A 16,195-nucleotide genomic window follows, 5' to 3' on the forward strand; every position below is an offset into this window, starting at 1 on the left:
TAGTCTACTTGCAGCACATAGGAATACACATTAATTCCATACTCTTGAGCTTAATAAAAACATTAATACTCGGCAAACATGTTTTTATTAGCAAATCAAATTAACAAGCTTTGCTACATTTTGTCATCAACATATGGTTACTACTTTATTTGTTACACCACACACTAATATTTGTAAATGTCTCTTTGATGATACAGGCCAATGGAACAACATAGCTGCGCCACGACTAAATGTTTTTCTAAATGTTAGGAATTATGCACGGCTTGAAAGTAATTGAAAAATGTTATAATTCTGCAGTTTAGAACTACTAGCTTTGTTACCAAACATTCCATCCAAGACTGATTCCTCGAAAGGGACGCCGGCATAAACGGTACCATGATAAAGCCATAAAACATTCTACCGCCCTTGCCACGCCGAGATCGATTTTGGAACACGCATGATGGAATTTGAGGCCTTCTCCAACCTGCACCATACTAGTTATTACATTGTTGTGTAACAGGGATAAATTGTTGTATAAGCATGATGCATTGTTGTGGGGGATGGGGAAGAACCTAGATATTTCATCAACTGCCTTCACAACTTCTGATGAACTTGTCTCAAGAACTTGACCTCCTACAATAATCTCATCCAAGATTGTATGCACCTGCCATGAAAAGTCATGTAAAGAGTAAAATTAGGGTAGGAACCCGAACTAGTCGAAACAAGTGGAAGATTAAAATTAAAAATTCAAGGCTACTCACCCAAGCCTTACACTGTGTTCACGCAACGTTTATTTGAGAGAGAAAAGAATAAGTGTAAGAAGTAATATATTCACCTTGTTCATGGATAAGTTTTTAGAAAAAAGGAAAAGAAATTTGGAGAACGGGAAAAAAATTCCTTATAGAATAGTCTCAAAAATTTTCTTTCCACATTTGGAAAGACTGGGAGAGAAGAAAATTGTTCACTTTTCCTGTTCTTTCTTATACTCACGAACACATCGTTAGTGTCTACAGTGTAGATATACATGTAAAAAAGGAACTGTTATTTTTCTGTACTAGAGAATGTATCCAGGTATCAGTATTAATTTGAGACAAAAAGGATCAAGTTTACCTTGTTAAAATTGAACACTATGTCTAGCTCACACACATTACTGAAGCACTTGTCTAGCGTCTCCACGAAAACTGATATCAAAATAAACACAGTAAATAACAAAATTGACCATAAAAAGGTGAACTGTTAAAATAAACTTTTTCCATTTCAGCAGATGTCCAGTGGCAGCCTTGCCTACGAATTTTACACTCAAAGGTCATCTTATAGGAGGAATAATTATTACAAATAATGTTTGTATCCTGCTGAATCCTTTAAGGTGTAAAGATATTTGTCACATATTTTTGCTCACGTCCCTAACAAGTACCAATTCCAGTTCATTATGTTATTCTGTTGTTCATTATATATCTTTCAATATACATGACAACTTGATGAAAAGAAAGAAAGAGACTGATGCTAAAATCGAAAAGCAGTCAAGTACTGAAGGGTGCAACTATGGGTGCAAATTTTGGAACCGAAACAGTTGCATTCTTGATGGATAAAACTCATTCTTGTGTTAGGTTCGCAAACAACATGGATCATTGGAAATTATGTAAGATAATTAGGCATTACTTATGATTTCGTAAAAAACACATTTAAAAGATATAAAAAACCAGTTTGGGTTTCTAATTTAATTTCAACCTATCAATGGATGAAGACAGTTGATTTGAAAAAAAATATGTCTTGAATTATAGTCTTGAAGTGATTTTCGGGTATATTGAAAGATATATAATTTCTAAATTAGGGCACCAAATTTGTCTGGACTGGTAAAGAGACATATTCTTCAAGCATATGTAACAAAATAGATTAAGGGCGTGTTTGTTTCGCAGGAGCAGAAGCTGCTTCTGACTTCTGCTTTTCTTGACCCGTTTGTGTAAATAACTGGAAGCACTTTTAAGAAGCTGAGAATGTTAACTTTTCTCTCACAGCTTCTGCTTCTTTTCCAAACACATTATTAACTTATTTACTTCTCACTTCTAGTCCACTTCTTTAGTTTAAGCAAGAAGTCACTTCTTTTAAGCTAACCTAAACGGCCCCTAAGTTTGATGTTCATGTTCTTAATTTGAACTTCCTTTTAACTCTTACTTACAGTTTTGATACACTAATACTGAACAAGGTAACTGTAAAACAAGATATAATCCAAAGTTTCCACAACAGTTGCTTGCTCAATTCACTATCTCAAGTAACCCAAGTTCAAAGGTTTTTACTCATCCAATTATTTTTTAAGGCACTAGAAGTTTTGACATTAAATGAATAGAAAGAATATGCTTAAATTTAGTGAATGATCGTAATGATTTACGAAGTCGTCATAAATGAGCTCTTAAACATTAGGATATAAGAAATATGTCAAAAATCACCCTTTCATTTTCTCTAATAATTATTTTCAACTTTTGATAAGAAGCATAAAAAGCTACAATACATCTTTGTAGGACTTGAGCATAATGTTAACAGTGAAGTACCTTGCATAAGGTCTAATATGGCTAGCTCATTTTCAGAAGCATCAAATACAAAAACGAAGTACAGAGTAGCAAACGTCTTGTATACAAGACGAGCATCCTGCATTTACAGATAAACATAATAATGTGAACCCGAATAGCTCTCACCAAATCTTAATACAAAGTAAAACATAGATCTAGAAAAAAACTGCCACAAAGTATAATCTGCAATGAGTTGCTAACTTAATTATCTAATTCAATGATTATGAATCAAACTTCTGGAAAGAAAAGGGTATTAAGCCCACATGTAGGAGTTGTCGTTTGTCTCAATAAAAAGTAGAATCTATATGAAACATGTTTTGGAAAATTATGATTCCTGTATCAGAGGAACTCACTCTGGAGTCTCAAACCGAGAAACTTACCAGCTGGCAGCTCTCAAAAGAGGTAATCTTCAATCAACTAAACAAAAATCTTAATCCATACGATAATAACTATAAAACAAATTGTAATAACCTATTCGGTCTAGTAAAAAGCCTTGGCTGTGTGGTTTATGACCAAGAACAAAAATTCCCAATACTTACAAGACAAAAAACAAAAAAAGTTACAGTAAGCTTTAAAATACAAAAGAATCAACATACAGGTCCAAAAATGGATTCGGCATTAACAAAATTGCTGACATTATCAGCTCTACTGCATAGAACTGCAATGAAACAAATAAACAAGTAGAAAAGCCCAAATGAGTGTTAGCAAGTAAAAATTGTGCATATTCGACCAGAGACGAATACAATAAATTTGAATTGGGAGATTGTAATAGATACAAGTAGAGAAGGACTCACCACCATAAATAGTACGAATGATCTCGTGCTGTTTCTCTACAGGCTAATATAATAAGAATTTGATGATTCAGAATTGAATTCAGATGATTTTGATGACCAAAATTAGATTAGATTAGATTGGAAGAAGGCGCAAACCTGATAGTGGTAGAATTTGAGAAGGCGAGGCTTGCCTTGATCGTTCATAACAATCACAGCTCTGATCATTATTCTTCTTATCACTATTACAATTTTCCTCGTAAGCTTCTTTCAACTCTCGTGTTGTGTTTGTTGTGTACAACTAGTTTAGTGCCCGGAGTTCGTCCAGTTTTTAGTAAAAGAATTTTTTTTTCTTTTTTTTTGTAAGGAGTTTTTAGTAAAAGAATTTGATATAACTAAATTATAATTTTTTTTTGACAAAAAACTAAATTATAATTTAATATATATGTTATACTCAAATATACGAAGACTCGTACCTTCTCTGTTCTATTAAATTTTAGATTCTACTTTAATAAATATCTGTACTATTTATATTATAATTTTATTATTTCTAAATTATCCTACACAGAAAAAAATAAGAATCTAAAAAATGAAACTCTCATTTTGTTTATAGCTAGACATATAAGTTTATATCGTAAATTGTGTTATAGTTTGTTTGTATCTTCACTTTTACTCATTGTGTTTTTTTTTGAGCGATTGTCATAGTTGATGTATTTTATCGTTTATGACGATTTATTTTGTCATTAATTAATAATTGTGTCATTTTGATGATTTTGTTTCGGTGCTGGCATAAGTCTCTGTGCTGAATTCTTTCTTCTTCTTTTTATCTTTTTTTTCCCTGTTCATTCTGTTCCCCGAATCTTGTGTCTTTCATCTGGATTTTCTTTTCGGTTAATAAATTTTATTGACTATTATTTTAGGACATAATGAGTATTCAACAGTTTCAAATAATTTTATTCTCTATTCTCATTTTTGACAAAAATCCAAATATATTCAAATATATATTTTGAGCACACTTCTTATCCTTGCCTAAATCATACCATGCTATTAAATTTATCGTACGCTCATTTTTCATGAAAATCCAAATAAAATATTTTTGTCTAAATCATACTTGCACGCCATTACAAATTATCTACGTTAATCCTAAACTATACTCTTTGATCCTTGTTCCTTATTTGACTGAAATTTGGTAGTTCATATTTGTTTTCACTGTAAAACCCTTTTAAACATTTCTACATTTATTGTATTTTGCTATTTTCTTTTTGACCCTACTTTATAATCATTATCTGCGTATTGTTGATTTCGCTTCGAAATTGGTAGTAACATTAAGGAAGCCATTATCAAGTGAATTTACAGATTGGATCACAGGTACGCCCGTAAACGGATCAGATTTGGATCGGATCTAACTAAATCCATATCATAATCCATTTAATTTGATCGGATTCGGATCGAGTCGGATATTTTCCAAGTCAATCCATATCCGGTCTATTCGGATCGTGGATAATCGGATCGGAGATCCAATCCACTAAAAATTACGAAATATTTTTTTTACCGTGAACAATGTTTTAACGTCCATACAGAAAAAAGATGATATTTTCTAGCTATATTAATTCATGAATTTTAACGTAACAAGTTAAAAAAAACTAATAAAGCGGTAAAAGAAAGTCTGCAGCTTCATGTTATTAATAAAAATGCAACTGAAAAACTTTGTTGGTTGTTCCTATAAACCATCAACATGGAATGTATCAAGTAAACAGAAAAATAATAAATAAATTGTTTAATACTTTTGGAGGAAGCAAATTATGTCTTCTTCTCTATTAATTAGGATTAAAATCAATAAATATGTCTTAAATACAAACCAAGTGATTGAGAATGAGTTAAGTGGAAGAGTTTAGCTCCTTGTGTTTATACTCACTCTACACAAAAAACAGAGTGATTATTAGATTAACCGGATAATAGGAGTGAGAGCCAGGTTAAAACTTAGGAGCGGCTGATTGGTTATAAGAGAATATGATATAGGGGTCTGTCTTGTTATTTTGGAAATTTTTATTTCGTATGTAATATATTAATATAATATAATATATTATAATACAATATAATATAAAATATATAATATAGTTAAGTATGGATCAGATTGTTAACAGATCGGATTTGACCATATCCATATTCATTCTTTATCGGACCGGATTATTATCGGATCGGATTATTAGAAGATTGGATTTTTTTAATAAAGATCCATATCCATTTATTTAACCAGGGATCGAATCGAATCGGATCGAATATCCGATCCATTTACAGTTACAGGCCTAATCACAGGGCTCATAGCAGAACCATTTTAAACTTACAAAAATTGCCCGTGTTTATCAAATCTAAACCGAACTAATAGCCACAAAAGTAAAAGCAAGGGTTTGACTCCATCAAATAATATGGATAGATTATAACTGTCTGGCCAAGAACAGTGGTATTACTAAGCAGATGTCTTCAGCTGAGAAACTGAAAGATTTGAGTATATAGGATGAAGCATATGGCCTTCCTTAGGTTCAACATGCACCCATTTGCGGCCACTAAGTTTGTGACGTTCAAACTTGACATTTCCTTCTTTTAGAGCAAAAAGAGTGTGATCTTTGCCAATCCCAACATAATTCCCAGGATGAAAACGGGTGCCTCTCTGACGAACAATGATATTTTCAGGTATAACCCTCTGGATTATGATAGGTAGTGTGTTATACCACTTACATTAAATGAGTATAGTAAATAGAATAAATTGTCCAAGAGATTATGTTTACTAGAATGATCATCTTTACGTACCTCGCCACCAAACTTTTTCACCCCAAGATTCTTAGGTTTTGAATCCCGACCATTTTTTGTGGAACCTGCAGTCTTCTTCGAAGCCCAACGCCTTAACATCAAGTTAAAACCCCCTCCAGATGCATCTATGTATCCCAATATTGAGACGTGTGATAAGATACGGACATTATAAGCAACTTGAAAATTTAAAAGCAAAGTAAAAGTTTTATAATAAGGCATACCACTACCGGAACTGTAGACCGGAACTTTTGCTACAAGCTCACTCAGTTTTAATCTTCTACACAATGATAGTGAAATATTCATCATGCTGCTCTATATAAATCAGAGAACTGTGACAAAAAAATCCATGTGGAGTAAAATTCAATCAGGACAAATGTTCGATGATCATAGATATTCCATCACAAAGTCTCAATATCTCACTTTTAGACTAGAAGCGCTAGACTTAATAACAGTAATGCATTTTCCAACAAACCGCTACATATAAAAAAGACAACTAGAGTACCAACATAAGTCCAAAGCATGCAATATATAAAATAATTAAAAATTTACAGTATCAGATACATCAAATTTTCCATTTTTAAAGTACAATGACACTAAGTGAGCTGAAAATTCTAAGTTAAGCAACTAGTGGGCGTCCAGAATGCATAACCGATACAGAAAATCCTATAACTACGGATAATGATACAAGTGATTGTTAAACAAGCGAAAAATGAAAACTACATTTTAGACCATAAGTATAAATGGATGAAAACTCTTTTGTGCTTTGTTCTATTTTTAAGAAGCTACCAAACTAGATCACACAAATTATCCTTTCCCCAACTAGAATCACCGAATGAAGACAACCGTGTTTAACTATGTGTTAATATAGATTATAGAGCATATAGACACTGAACCAGAGGAGCAACATACAGCTCTCAACATGGCAGGAAAAGTTGTTACAATGTAGTTGTGACACAGTAACAGTCACTAAGTCATAAATATAAGGCACACATCATTGTAAAATAAACACTCAGGAGGCGTTTGGTTCATGGTTAATGAGCCTGGTTAACGAGAATCGGAACCTCAAACCCATGTGTGGGTGTTGGGATTAACAATTTTGTGACATGGAATGGGAACCCTAATCCCACTTGGAGGGTAAATCAGTCCTTACACTCCCCTTCAGATACCCATTCTCATACACTTCATTCTCATTCCCGATTCTCATTTCCAATCCCGATCCAAACACCCCCTCACTGTCTCTTTAAAAATACATAGGGGGCGTTTGGATTAAGATTGGGAATCGAGAATGGCAATGGAGAGTATGTGAATGACGGTTAACTGGAATGGAAATGGTATGGAAACCCCGAGGTGGGAAGGATATGATTTAACCAGCTAAAGGACTAGGGTTCCTATTCCATACAACCAAATAACTAATCTAAACACTTATGCATGGGACTGAGGCTCCGATTCTCGATAATCGGGCTCATTACCAGCAAAAATTTAAGTGGTAAGTGAAAACTAGTGGGTGGGCCAAACAAAAAACAACAATGATTAGTCGACTAGAAAAGAGCCAAAAATTTTATAACTTAAAAAGATAAATAAGTGAAATATGGTTAAAGTCCGCCGGCTAGTCACAAAAGACGATACACAACGAAGCACGTCAACATATCAAACTTGATATCAGCAAACAAAACAGATCCAGAGTCAGATATAATTCAAGTAATGCATTTAGAAGCAAGCGAACAACTGGGAAACAGAAATGAGCAAAATTACTAGCATATCACATGACAAATATTGGATTCATAGCAATACAGAACAGTAAAGCAAACACAACGTCATAACAGTGAAAACATACAGTTATACCGGCGGATTGTTTTTAGCAACTTGGTGGTTTTCATTCGCTTGATTTGTTTTGTTCATCTTCGACTAGACATGGGTCGTCGGGTCGGATTACCCCCATTGCCCACTGAATTTCTTTTTCTTTTCTGAGTATCTTTCTTAATTAATATTACTAGTGTTTTTGCCCGCGCTCCGCGCACGGGCTTCAAATTTTTATTGAATTTTGTTATTATTATTTCACAAATACATTTAATAAATAATTATATTTGAATTTTCAAATAAAGTATAAAGTAGGAAGAAAAAAATTATATTAGACATAACTCTCTTAAGTTTATTATATATCAAGAAAATTCAAGTGAAATCATTTGTCAAACAATATTAAACTAAAATTATATATCAAACAAAACATTATGTTAATAACAACATCAAAATTATACGTCAAATCGAATAAATAGATTTGAATGATTATCCACTATAATGATAGTTATACTACATTCTTGTTTCATGAGGTATTGGGCAGTCACAATTCTACCTGACCCAAGTCTAACTCGTACCGAGCGGATTGTATTTCACCAAACCCAAATTATAGGGTTTCGGATAAAAATTTGTTTTTAAACCCGAATAATTTTCGGGACAGGATCGGGTTTGATTCGAACCCGACCTGAAAACCCGGAACTCATTTCGAACCCGAACTCGAATACACACACACACACACACATATACATACATACATACATACATACATACATACATACATACATACATAATATCTTTTATAATATATTTATTATTTAATATATAATAAAATTAAAACAAAATTAAGATATTTATATTTATATTTTATATATATTTAATATTATTTGTTGAATAAATAATAATTACTCGTGTAATATCCTTCAAGTTCAGGTTTAAGATTCCTAAAATTTTCAAGTTTGGGTTTAATTTTGGTATTTACGAAACCAATTTCGACCGACCCGATTGCTATCTGTAACAGTGATACATATCTATTATGATCAAGGTGACCTACATAAAATGTTTAATACGTACTACTAATGATGTAATATTAAAATTTATAAAAATACTTTTTATAATATCTATATCACTATGTTAGAAACTTTAATATATATCATTCCCAAAATTAAAAATTGATATATTTGTGACATAGCTAAATATTAGACGACTCCCAGATATTAATTATTAAATAAAAATATAATTATAAATTTCAATTTTAATTTTTAAACACTTTATTTATATATAAATTAATATAATTAACGCTTAGTTATATGATACATGATAAGCTTAAAAATTGTGACAGTATATTCAATATAATTATCTTCTTCAATTTTCATTAGTTGTGTACAAATTCAAAATTCAAAAAATGCTATGATACATGGAATGTAGTTATTGCATTACCATTCAAAATTTAATATAATTGTCAGTCATTGATTACGCCCAATTTTTGGATTTTTAGGACATGTGATTGGTCTAAAATAAATATGGAATATGATATGACACGTTATAATTTAAAATAGGTGTTTTTGTCGTGGACTTTTTTTTGAAATATGTGGCATTGATGATTTGGCACTGTTTAGGATCTATAATATAACTAGTTGAGAAGCCGCGCGTTGCGGCGGCCTATTAAAATTATATTAATAACCCAATATTAATATTTGTGTAGAATGTAATAATTTTGTGGCTATCTATAAAAAGTATATTAATGATTAAAAATTAATATTTGTAGGATAAAATAAATTTATATTATAAAAATCTTGATGTAATACCAATACTAATATATAAAATTGCAAAATTGGACTATAATTCATGTTGAAAATATGAAAATAAATTTCTACACGTAATTAACAATTTAAAGCACGACGAATCTTAATTTTATTTGTGTTTTTTTTTTAAAAGTAATCATGTTCTTATATTGTCATCTTCCCCCAATTTTTTTGGATTGATTGTGCACAAAAACATCTAACTTAAAATCCATGAGATAGCGGTCTATACCTTTACTTCTAACAACCTTTATTTTTTAATACTGTACGAACAGTCTTCAGTTAAAAATTGCTTGAACGGAATAAACAGATAATGCATGAATAATATTTTTCTGTGTACAAAGTAAATGATATAAAAATTAACAACAACAAACATGTCCGATGAACAAAACAAATATTATAAAACAATAACCAACAAACATACATCACTAATAGTTAATTTATTGATATCATCCATAAATATCACATCAAGACTATATTCTTCACCCGTGTTTGGATTTGTCGACTCCCACATAGCGGTCTATAACTACCTTGCTTACAACAACCTTATATTTTTTTTTAATACCGTATAAATAACCTTCACTTATCGTTGCAAGAACGGCACCACCGAGTTAGAAATCGAGCAAGAGAACTATCAAAAGAGAGAGGTAGGTGAGAGAGGTAGGGTTGTGATATTGAGAGAGAGTAGGTTGTGTTTAGAAGATCCAAAACCCTACAGCCTATAGGGGTATTTATATGTGCAGAGAGACTTGTGTGCTACTCTTTCCCATAATTAAATAATCTGAAACAAAATCAGATTAAAACTTTCAAGCTACTATATTCCATAAATAATCTGAAACAAAATCAGAAGCTTTTTCTTTATATAGAAACAAAATCAAATTAAAACTTTCAAGCTACTATATTCCATAAATAATCTGAAACAAAATCAGATTCTCAAACTTGCTTCTAATATATCCGAAACTAAAAAAGTTAGTTCTAATTTTTGATATTTTTCATCCAAAAATTCCAAAAAATTAGAAAAATAGAACGGAGCGATGTGAGAGGCGCCACCTACACGCCCCTCGCTTCTCCTTTATATAAGTATATTGATTTGGGTTCGATTTGGTATTTGTGAAACCCGTTTCGACTGACCCATTGATTACGCACAATTTTAGGAATCTTAGGACATCTGATTGGTCTAAAATAAATATGGAATATTATATGACATGGCAAAATTTAAAATAGATGCCATTGACTTGGACTTTTTTTTGAAATATGTGACATTGATGATTTGGCATTGTTCAGGATTTATAATATAGTTTGAATTCGATTTTGGAATTTGCGAAATCCTTTTCGATCGACCCGATTGCTGTCTCTAAGTAATAGTACATATCTACTATGATTAAGTTGACCTACATAAAATGCTAAATACATACTAATTAATGACGTAATATTTTTATAAAAATACTTTTTATAATACTTATATCACTATGTTAGAAAATATAATATATATTATTCCGAAAATTAAAAAGCAACATATTTGTAACATAGCTAAATTTTAGACGACTTCCGGATATTAAATATTAAATAAAAATATAATTATAAATTTTAATTTCAATTTTTAAGCACTTCATTTATTTATATATAAGTTAATATAATTAAAGCTAGTTATATGATACATGATAAGCTTAACAATTGTGGCAGTATATTCAATATAATTATCTTCTTCAATTTTAATTAGTTCCGTACAAATTTAACATTCAAAAAATGCTATGATTATGGAATGTAGTTATTGCATTACCATTTAAAATTTAATATAATTGTCAATCATTGATTACGCTCAATTTTAAGAATTCAAAGATATGTGACTGATTATTCTGATACGCTTAAATAAATAAGGGAAATTATAATGACATGGCAAAATCTAAAATATGTGGCATTGAGGTGGACTTTTTTTTGAAATATGTGGCATTGATGACGTGGCATTGTTCAGGATTTATAATATACATAAAATGCTAAATACATATTAATTGATGATGTAATATTTTTATAAAAATACTTTTTATAATACTTATATCACTATGTTAGAAAATATAATATATATTATTCCGAAAATTAAAAAGCAACATATTTGTAACATAGATAAATTTTAGACGACTTCCGGATATTAAATATTAAATAAAAATATAATTATAAATTTCAATTTCAATTTTTAAGCACTTCATTTATTTATATATAAGTTAATATAATTAAAGCTAGTTATTTGATACATGATAAGCTTAACAATTGTGGCAGTATATTCAATATAATTATCTTCTTCAATTTTAATTAGTTCCGTACAAATTTAACATTCAAAAAATGCTATGATTATGGAATGTAGTTATTGCATTACCATTTAAAATTTAATATAATTGTCAGTCTTTGATTACGCTCAATTTTAAGAATTCAAAGATATGTGATTGATTATTCTGATACGCTTAAATAAATAAGGGAAATTATAATGACATGGCAAAATCTAAAATATGTGGCATTGAGGTGGACTTTTTTTTGAAATATGTGGCATTGATGACGTGGCACTGTTCAGGATTCTATATATCTATATAAAGTAAAATCCCGGGCGGCTGACATGTCGCTCCCTAGACTCTTAAACTCAAATCTTTGCTCTCTGAGCGAACTTCGCTCAGCTAAATCAGCTCTCCTTTAATTGATTGATGTATGCAGTGCTGATCAAACCTGATGGCTCTTCGCTTGCCTTGCAGTTATTTTCTGGCTGGAACTTGGACAGGCTCCGCAGATTTCCCCAAATCGTAACTGAAGTCTCTGTGCCTCCTCGGAGTTTCTTATAAATGGCCTTCCTTGGGCAATCCTTCCACATCGGTTTGCTATTTCAGAACCAGCTATGAAAAGGTGATAAGTATGCCTCCTTCTCAGCCTCTCAATCTTTATCTCTGCTTTTCTGCGATTTCGGTATTTAGTCATTTTAGAAGTTGAGGCCTTGGTCTCTTGATATCTATTTATTGATTTTAGAAGCTGCAGCCTTGGTCTTTTGATACCTCTGTTCCGTTGGGGAGTCTTATTAGATGTTGTTTGATTCTTATCTGCTTCTTATGTTAATCTAAACATCTTTAAGTTTTGCTCATATTATGCCTGTCATGTATATTTTACTCTCATTCTTTATCTCTGCTTCTCTACGAATTCGGTATTTAGTGATTTTAGAAATTGAAGGCTTGGTCTTTTGATGCCTATTCAGTGATTTTAGAAATTGAACACTTAGTCTTGTGATACCTCTGATCCATTGGGGAGTCTTATTTGATGTTGTTTGATTCTTATTTGCTTCTTATGCATTGCTAATCTAAACATCTTTAGGTTTTTCCTCATGTCTATGTCTGTCATGTATATTTTACTTTTTCGAAGACTACTTACCAAAAGATTAACAGGGTGGTTGAGGAGTTGTTGTGGCTGGAACTCTTTTGGCTGATTCATTGGTGGGCTGCTGTTAAGGTCTGTTTCTAATCCCATTTCTCCGGAATTAACTGTTTTATTTTTTCTTACCACTCATGTGTAGTTTCTATCATGAATTAAGTTATGTCTTTGATTTTAACTTTGATGAAGTGTTTGTTTGTTATGTTAAGAACTAAGAAGTAAGGAGTTATTATGCATATCATCAAACATACATTTCTGTTAAGAACTAAGAAGTAGGGAGTTATTATGCATATCATCAAACATACATTTCTATTATATTGATATATACGATATACCCTTGCACTGAATCCTCTTATTACCGTACATGTCGAAGTCTTGGAAGGCCTGTAGATGCCGTGTGGGAGTCATGATTCTTGAAAACAACTCACATATACAGATGTATGCACATATATCGGAACTGGGATGTCTGCAAAAATTGTTACCTCTTAGGTAATATTTAGTATGAGAGTTATGCTGACAATGTGCAGGAGCCTAAATGAGGCGGCATATAAAGCTGATCCTCCTTCTTCTGAGGGCAGTCTTGGTGAAATTGAGATTCCAGGTATACAAGATTGTGTTATTGTTATCTGATGTCATTTCTAGCCATTCAATGTAACTTCCTGCTGCTTTTTGTCTCACACAAATCTCTGCGAGTGCTTGAATCATTAATCTCTTTATTGGTATCTTTGCTCTGGAGGCTGGATGCAGGACTTTTAAGACATTATGGCTATGCTGGCCATATCCGAGCTTAACAAAACTTCATTCAAATCATTTTTTTTGGTTTTGATCTACTTGGAAACAAATTGTCATTCATTGTGAATCATGATAGCCGGGCTGAGCCAGGAGTTTGCAATCACACAAGCATAGGCAAACTTCGGAAAGTGGAAGTCTTGATGTTGTAACCTGTAAGTAGCAAGCTCAGACAATTTTTGTAATAAGCAGAATGCTTATATTTTTCCCTGGCCGGCCAACAAAATGTTGTGACTTGTGAGCTGTGTTCCAAAGACCGGATTGTCTTTGTAGTTTGTAATGAGCATTAGTTTATATAGCTCACAACTCAGAAGGCTGTGTTGTATTGTTCATATTGTAGTTTGGGCTTAACTATATAGCACGTGCCGACGGTGCAGAAAGTGATGAAAGGCATGCAAGGCATCATCTTGCAGATCATGCTAGGGGTACTGTAATGTTACAAAATTCAAAATAAATATATATTGAAAAGATTCTACCTCTTCACAAAAAGAAATTAGGGATGAAAGAAAAAATAATTTTTACCAACTCTCCACCAAAAAAAATAGGCATGGAAGAAAAAATAATTAATGTGTGAGATACTGAGATATTTATATAATATTACACAAGTGGTAAAGAATAAGTTTATTGCATAAATTTTAGATTTAACAATTTTAGAAAAATATAAAAAGGTCAAAAAGGTATTTTTTTTAAAAAGAATTATGTTGGTCAAAATGATTTGATAACTAAAAAAATAATAACCTATGCAATGTTATAAATAAATAAAAAGGATATATTGAAAAGATTCAACTTCTCTACCAACAAGAAGAAATAGTTTGTGCGTGAAAAATTTATATAACCTAACGCAAGTGATATGATCAAGAATATATGTGTATAAATTTTTGATATACCTTGATTCTCATGGAGAAAAAAAAGGACCAATGACTTCGACATTGGAGGACTTTCTAACTTCAGCTTGTACTAATTTTAATAGATGTTATCATCTTTAAGTGATATCATATTTGAAGAGTTTTTTAAAAGATGTCCCAACATTTTTTTAGATTTTATCTTGTAATATTCTCACCAACCGCGCGGAGCGCGGGTTATACACCTAGTTATAATATACATAGATTTATATTTACAAATTATATTAACCCTACCTGCCTCGTTTACAAGAAAAGGATGATGTGAAATAGGATTTCATGCACCATGCTATTTAAATCGAAAACCAGCCTTTAAAATCTACCCAAGGTGGCCTTGTTGGTAGGGGTGAACACGGGTTGGGTCGGTCGGGTTGGAGGTAAAAAATGACCCAACCCAATTTAATCGGTTTATAAAAAATTTAACCCAATCATCTAAAAATATATGGCTAACCCAACTCTACAATTTATAGTTTGGGTCGGTTTGGGTTGGGTTGAAATATGATCCGTAGTCTATTATTATTCAGTTGCTAAAATAATTTTCAGGTATCTGCAGTTGGTTAGTCGAAGAATGCATCACCATATACAACTGGGACTAACACCTGATAGTGATCACTGATATAAAACTATATGAAGAATTGAAGATGAAAACAATTAAAAGGCCAGGCAGTTTGCTCAGATACAAGTTGAACACTGAAGCATGAGAGAGAGACTAGAATTTTAGTCATATACTTACTTATGGTTACCAAAATAAAATTTTGAGGCACACTAGGACTAGGAGTGTAAAATGTGAACTCACACAAATACGAATACACATGCTATTTATAAACCAATTCAAGTTAAATTCTGTCAAAACTGCAATGCTATTATATAAGTACAAGTTGAATATTTTACTTAATTGGCTTTTAATTATTATCGGGTTGGGTCGGGTTGGTTTAGGGTTAAAATTTGTCAAACTCTAACCCAACCCAATTTAATAGGGTTTTTTAAAATTCGAACCATTCAAATTTCGGTTTTGATTGGGTCGGTTTAATCGGCCTAAAATAAGGTTGGTTTGGTTCGGTTTGAGCGGTTTGATGGGGTTATGTTCACCCCTACTTGTTGGCATGGGAGGAGAAAAGGGGGCTACTGCTTCATGAACTTTAAAAAATTTGGAAATTTTTTTTATATAAAATATTATAAAAATTAATCCATTTCTCGTAAAACTTTTCAATGTATATTTATTATTATTTTCTATGTGATGATTTCAAATAATTTTAATGTCAATGAGCTGAAAAATATTTTTTTTCATCAATGAATATTTTTAATACAAATTAGCTGGTCATGTCATCCATCTGGACCAAGAGTAAATCCATGCATATTAGTTGTCGACAACAAATTAACTAATGACATAT

At 31.7% G+C, this 16,195-nt stretch overlaps 2 protein-coding genes and 1 long non-coding RNA gene across 5 annotated transcripts; 1 reads left to right on the forward strand and 2 right to left on the reverse strand.

Annotated features, from left to right (window-relative positions):
• Positions 1-66: 66 nt before the first annotated feature.
• Positions 67-3,634, reverse strand: LOC108225173 (AP-3 complex subunit sigma). Its single transcript, XM_017399992.2, has 7 exons — positions 3,473-3,634; positions 3,338-3,380; positions 3,140-3,201; positions 2,526-2,622; positions 1,090-1,160; positions 552-643; positions 67-463 (listed from the first exon to the last, which is right to left on the reverse strand). Exons 1-7 carry the CDS (start codon positions 3,539-3,541, stop codon positions 397-399), a joined length of 501 nt encoding a protein of 166 aa, XP_017255481.1. The 5' UTR covers positions 3,542-3,634; the 3' UTR covers positions 67-396.
• Positions 3,635-5,532: 1,898 nt separating this feature from the next.
• Positions 5,533-8,083, reverse strand: LOC108225361 (uncharacterized). Of its 3 annotated transcripts, none has more exons than XM_017400206.2 (4): positions 7,956-8,083; positions 6,349-6,450; positions 6,122-6,246; positions 5,533-6,014 (listed from the first exon to the last, which is right to left on the reverse strand). In XM_017400206.2, the coding sequence occupies exons 2-4, from the start codon at positions 6,425-6,427 to the stop codon at positions 5,781-5,783; spliced, it is 438 nt and encodes a 145-aa protein (XP_017255695.1). In that variant the 5' UTR covers positions 6,428-6,450; positions 7,956-8,083; the 3' UTR covers positions 5,533-5,780. The 3 variants fall into 3 exon arrangements, with proteins under 3 accessions (XP_017255695.1, XP_017255693.1, XP_017255694.1); XM_017400204.2 differs by having other exon boundaries at positions 6,343-6,450; XM_017400205.2 differs by having other exon boundaries at positions 6,343-6,450; positions 7,964-8,072.
• A 3,927-nt stretch (positions 8,084-12,010) lies between these two features.
• Positions 12,011-14,325, forward strand: LOC108227063 (uncharacterized). The gene is made up of 3 exons (XR_010284838.1): positions 12,011-12,600; positions 13,131-13,194; positions 13,490-14,325. It is a non-coding gene; the product is annotated as an uncharacterized LOC108227063 (long non-coding RNA).
• The last annotated feature ends 1,870 nt before the right edge of the window (positions 14,326-16,195 follow it).

Source organism: Daucus carota, chromosome 6 (assembly GCF_001625215.2).
Source record: "Daucus carota subsp. sativus chromosome 6, DH1 v3.0, whole genome shotgun sequence".
In the NCBI taxonomy this organism is placed as follows: Eukaryota; Viridiplantae; Streptophyta; class Magnoliopsida; order Apiales; family Apiaceae; genus Daucus; species Daucus carota.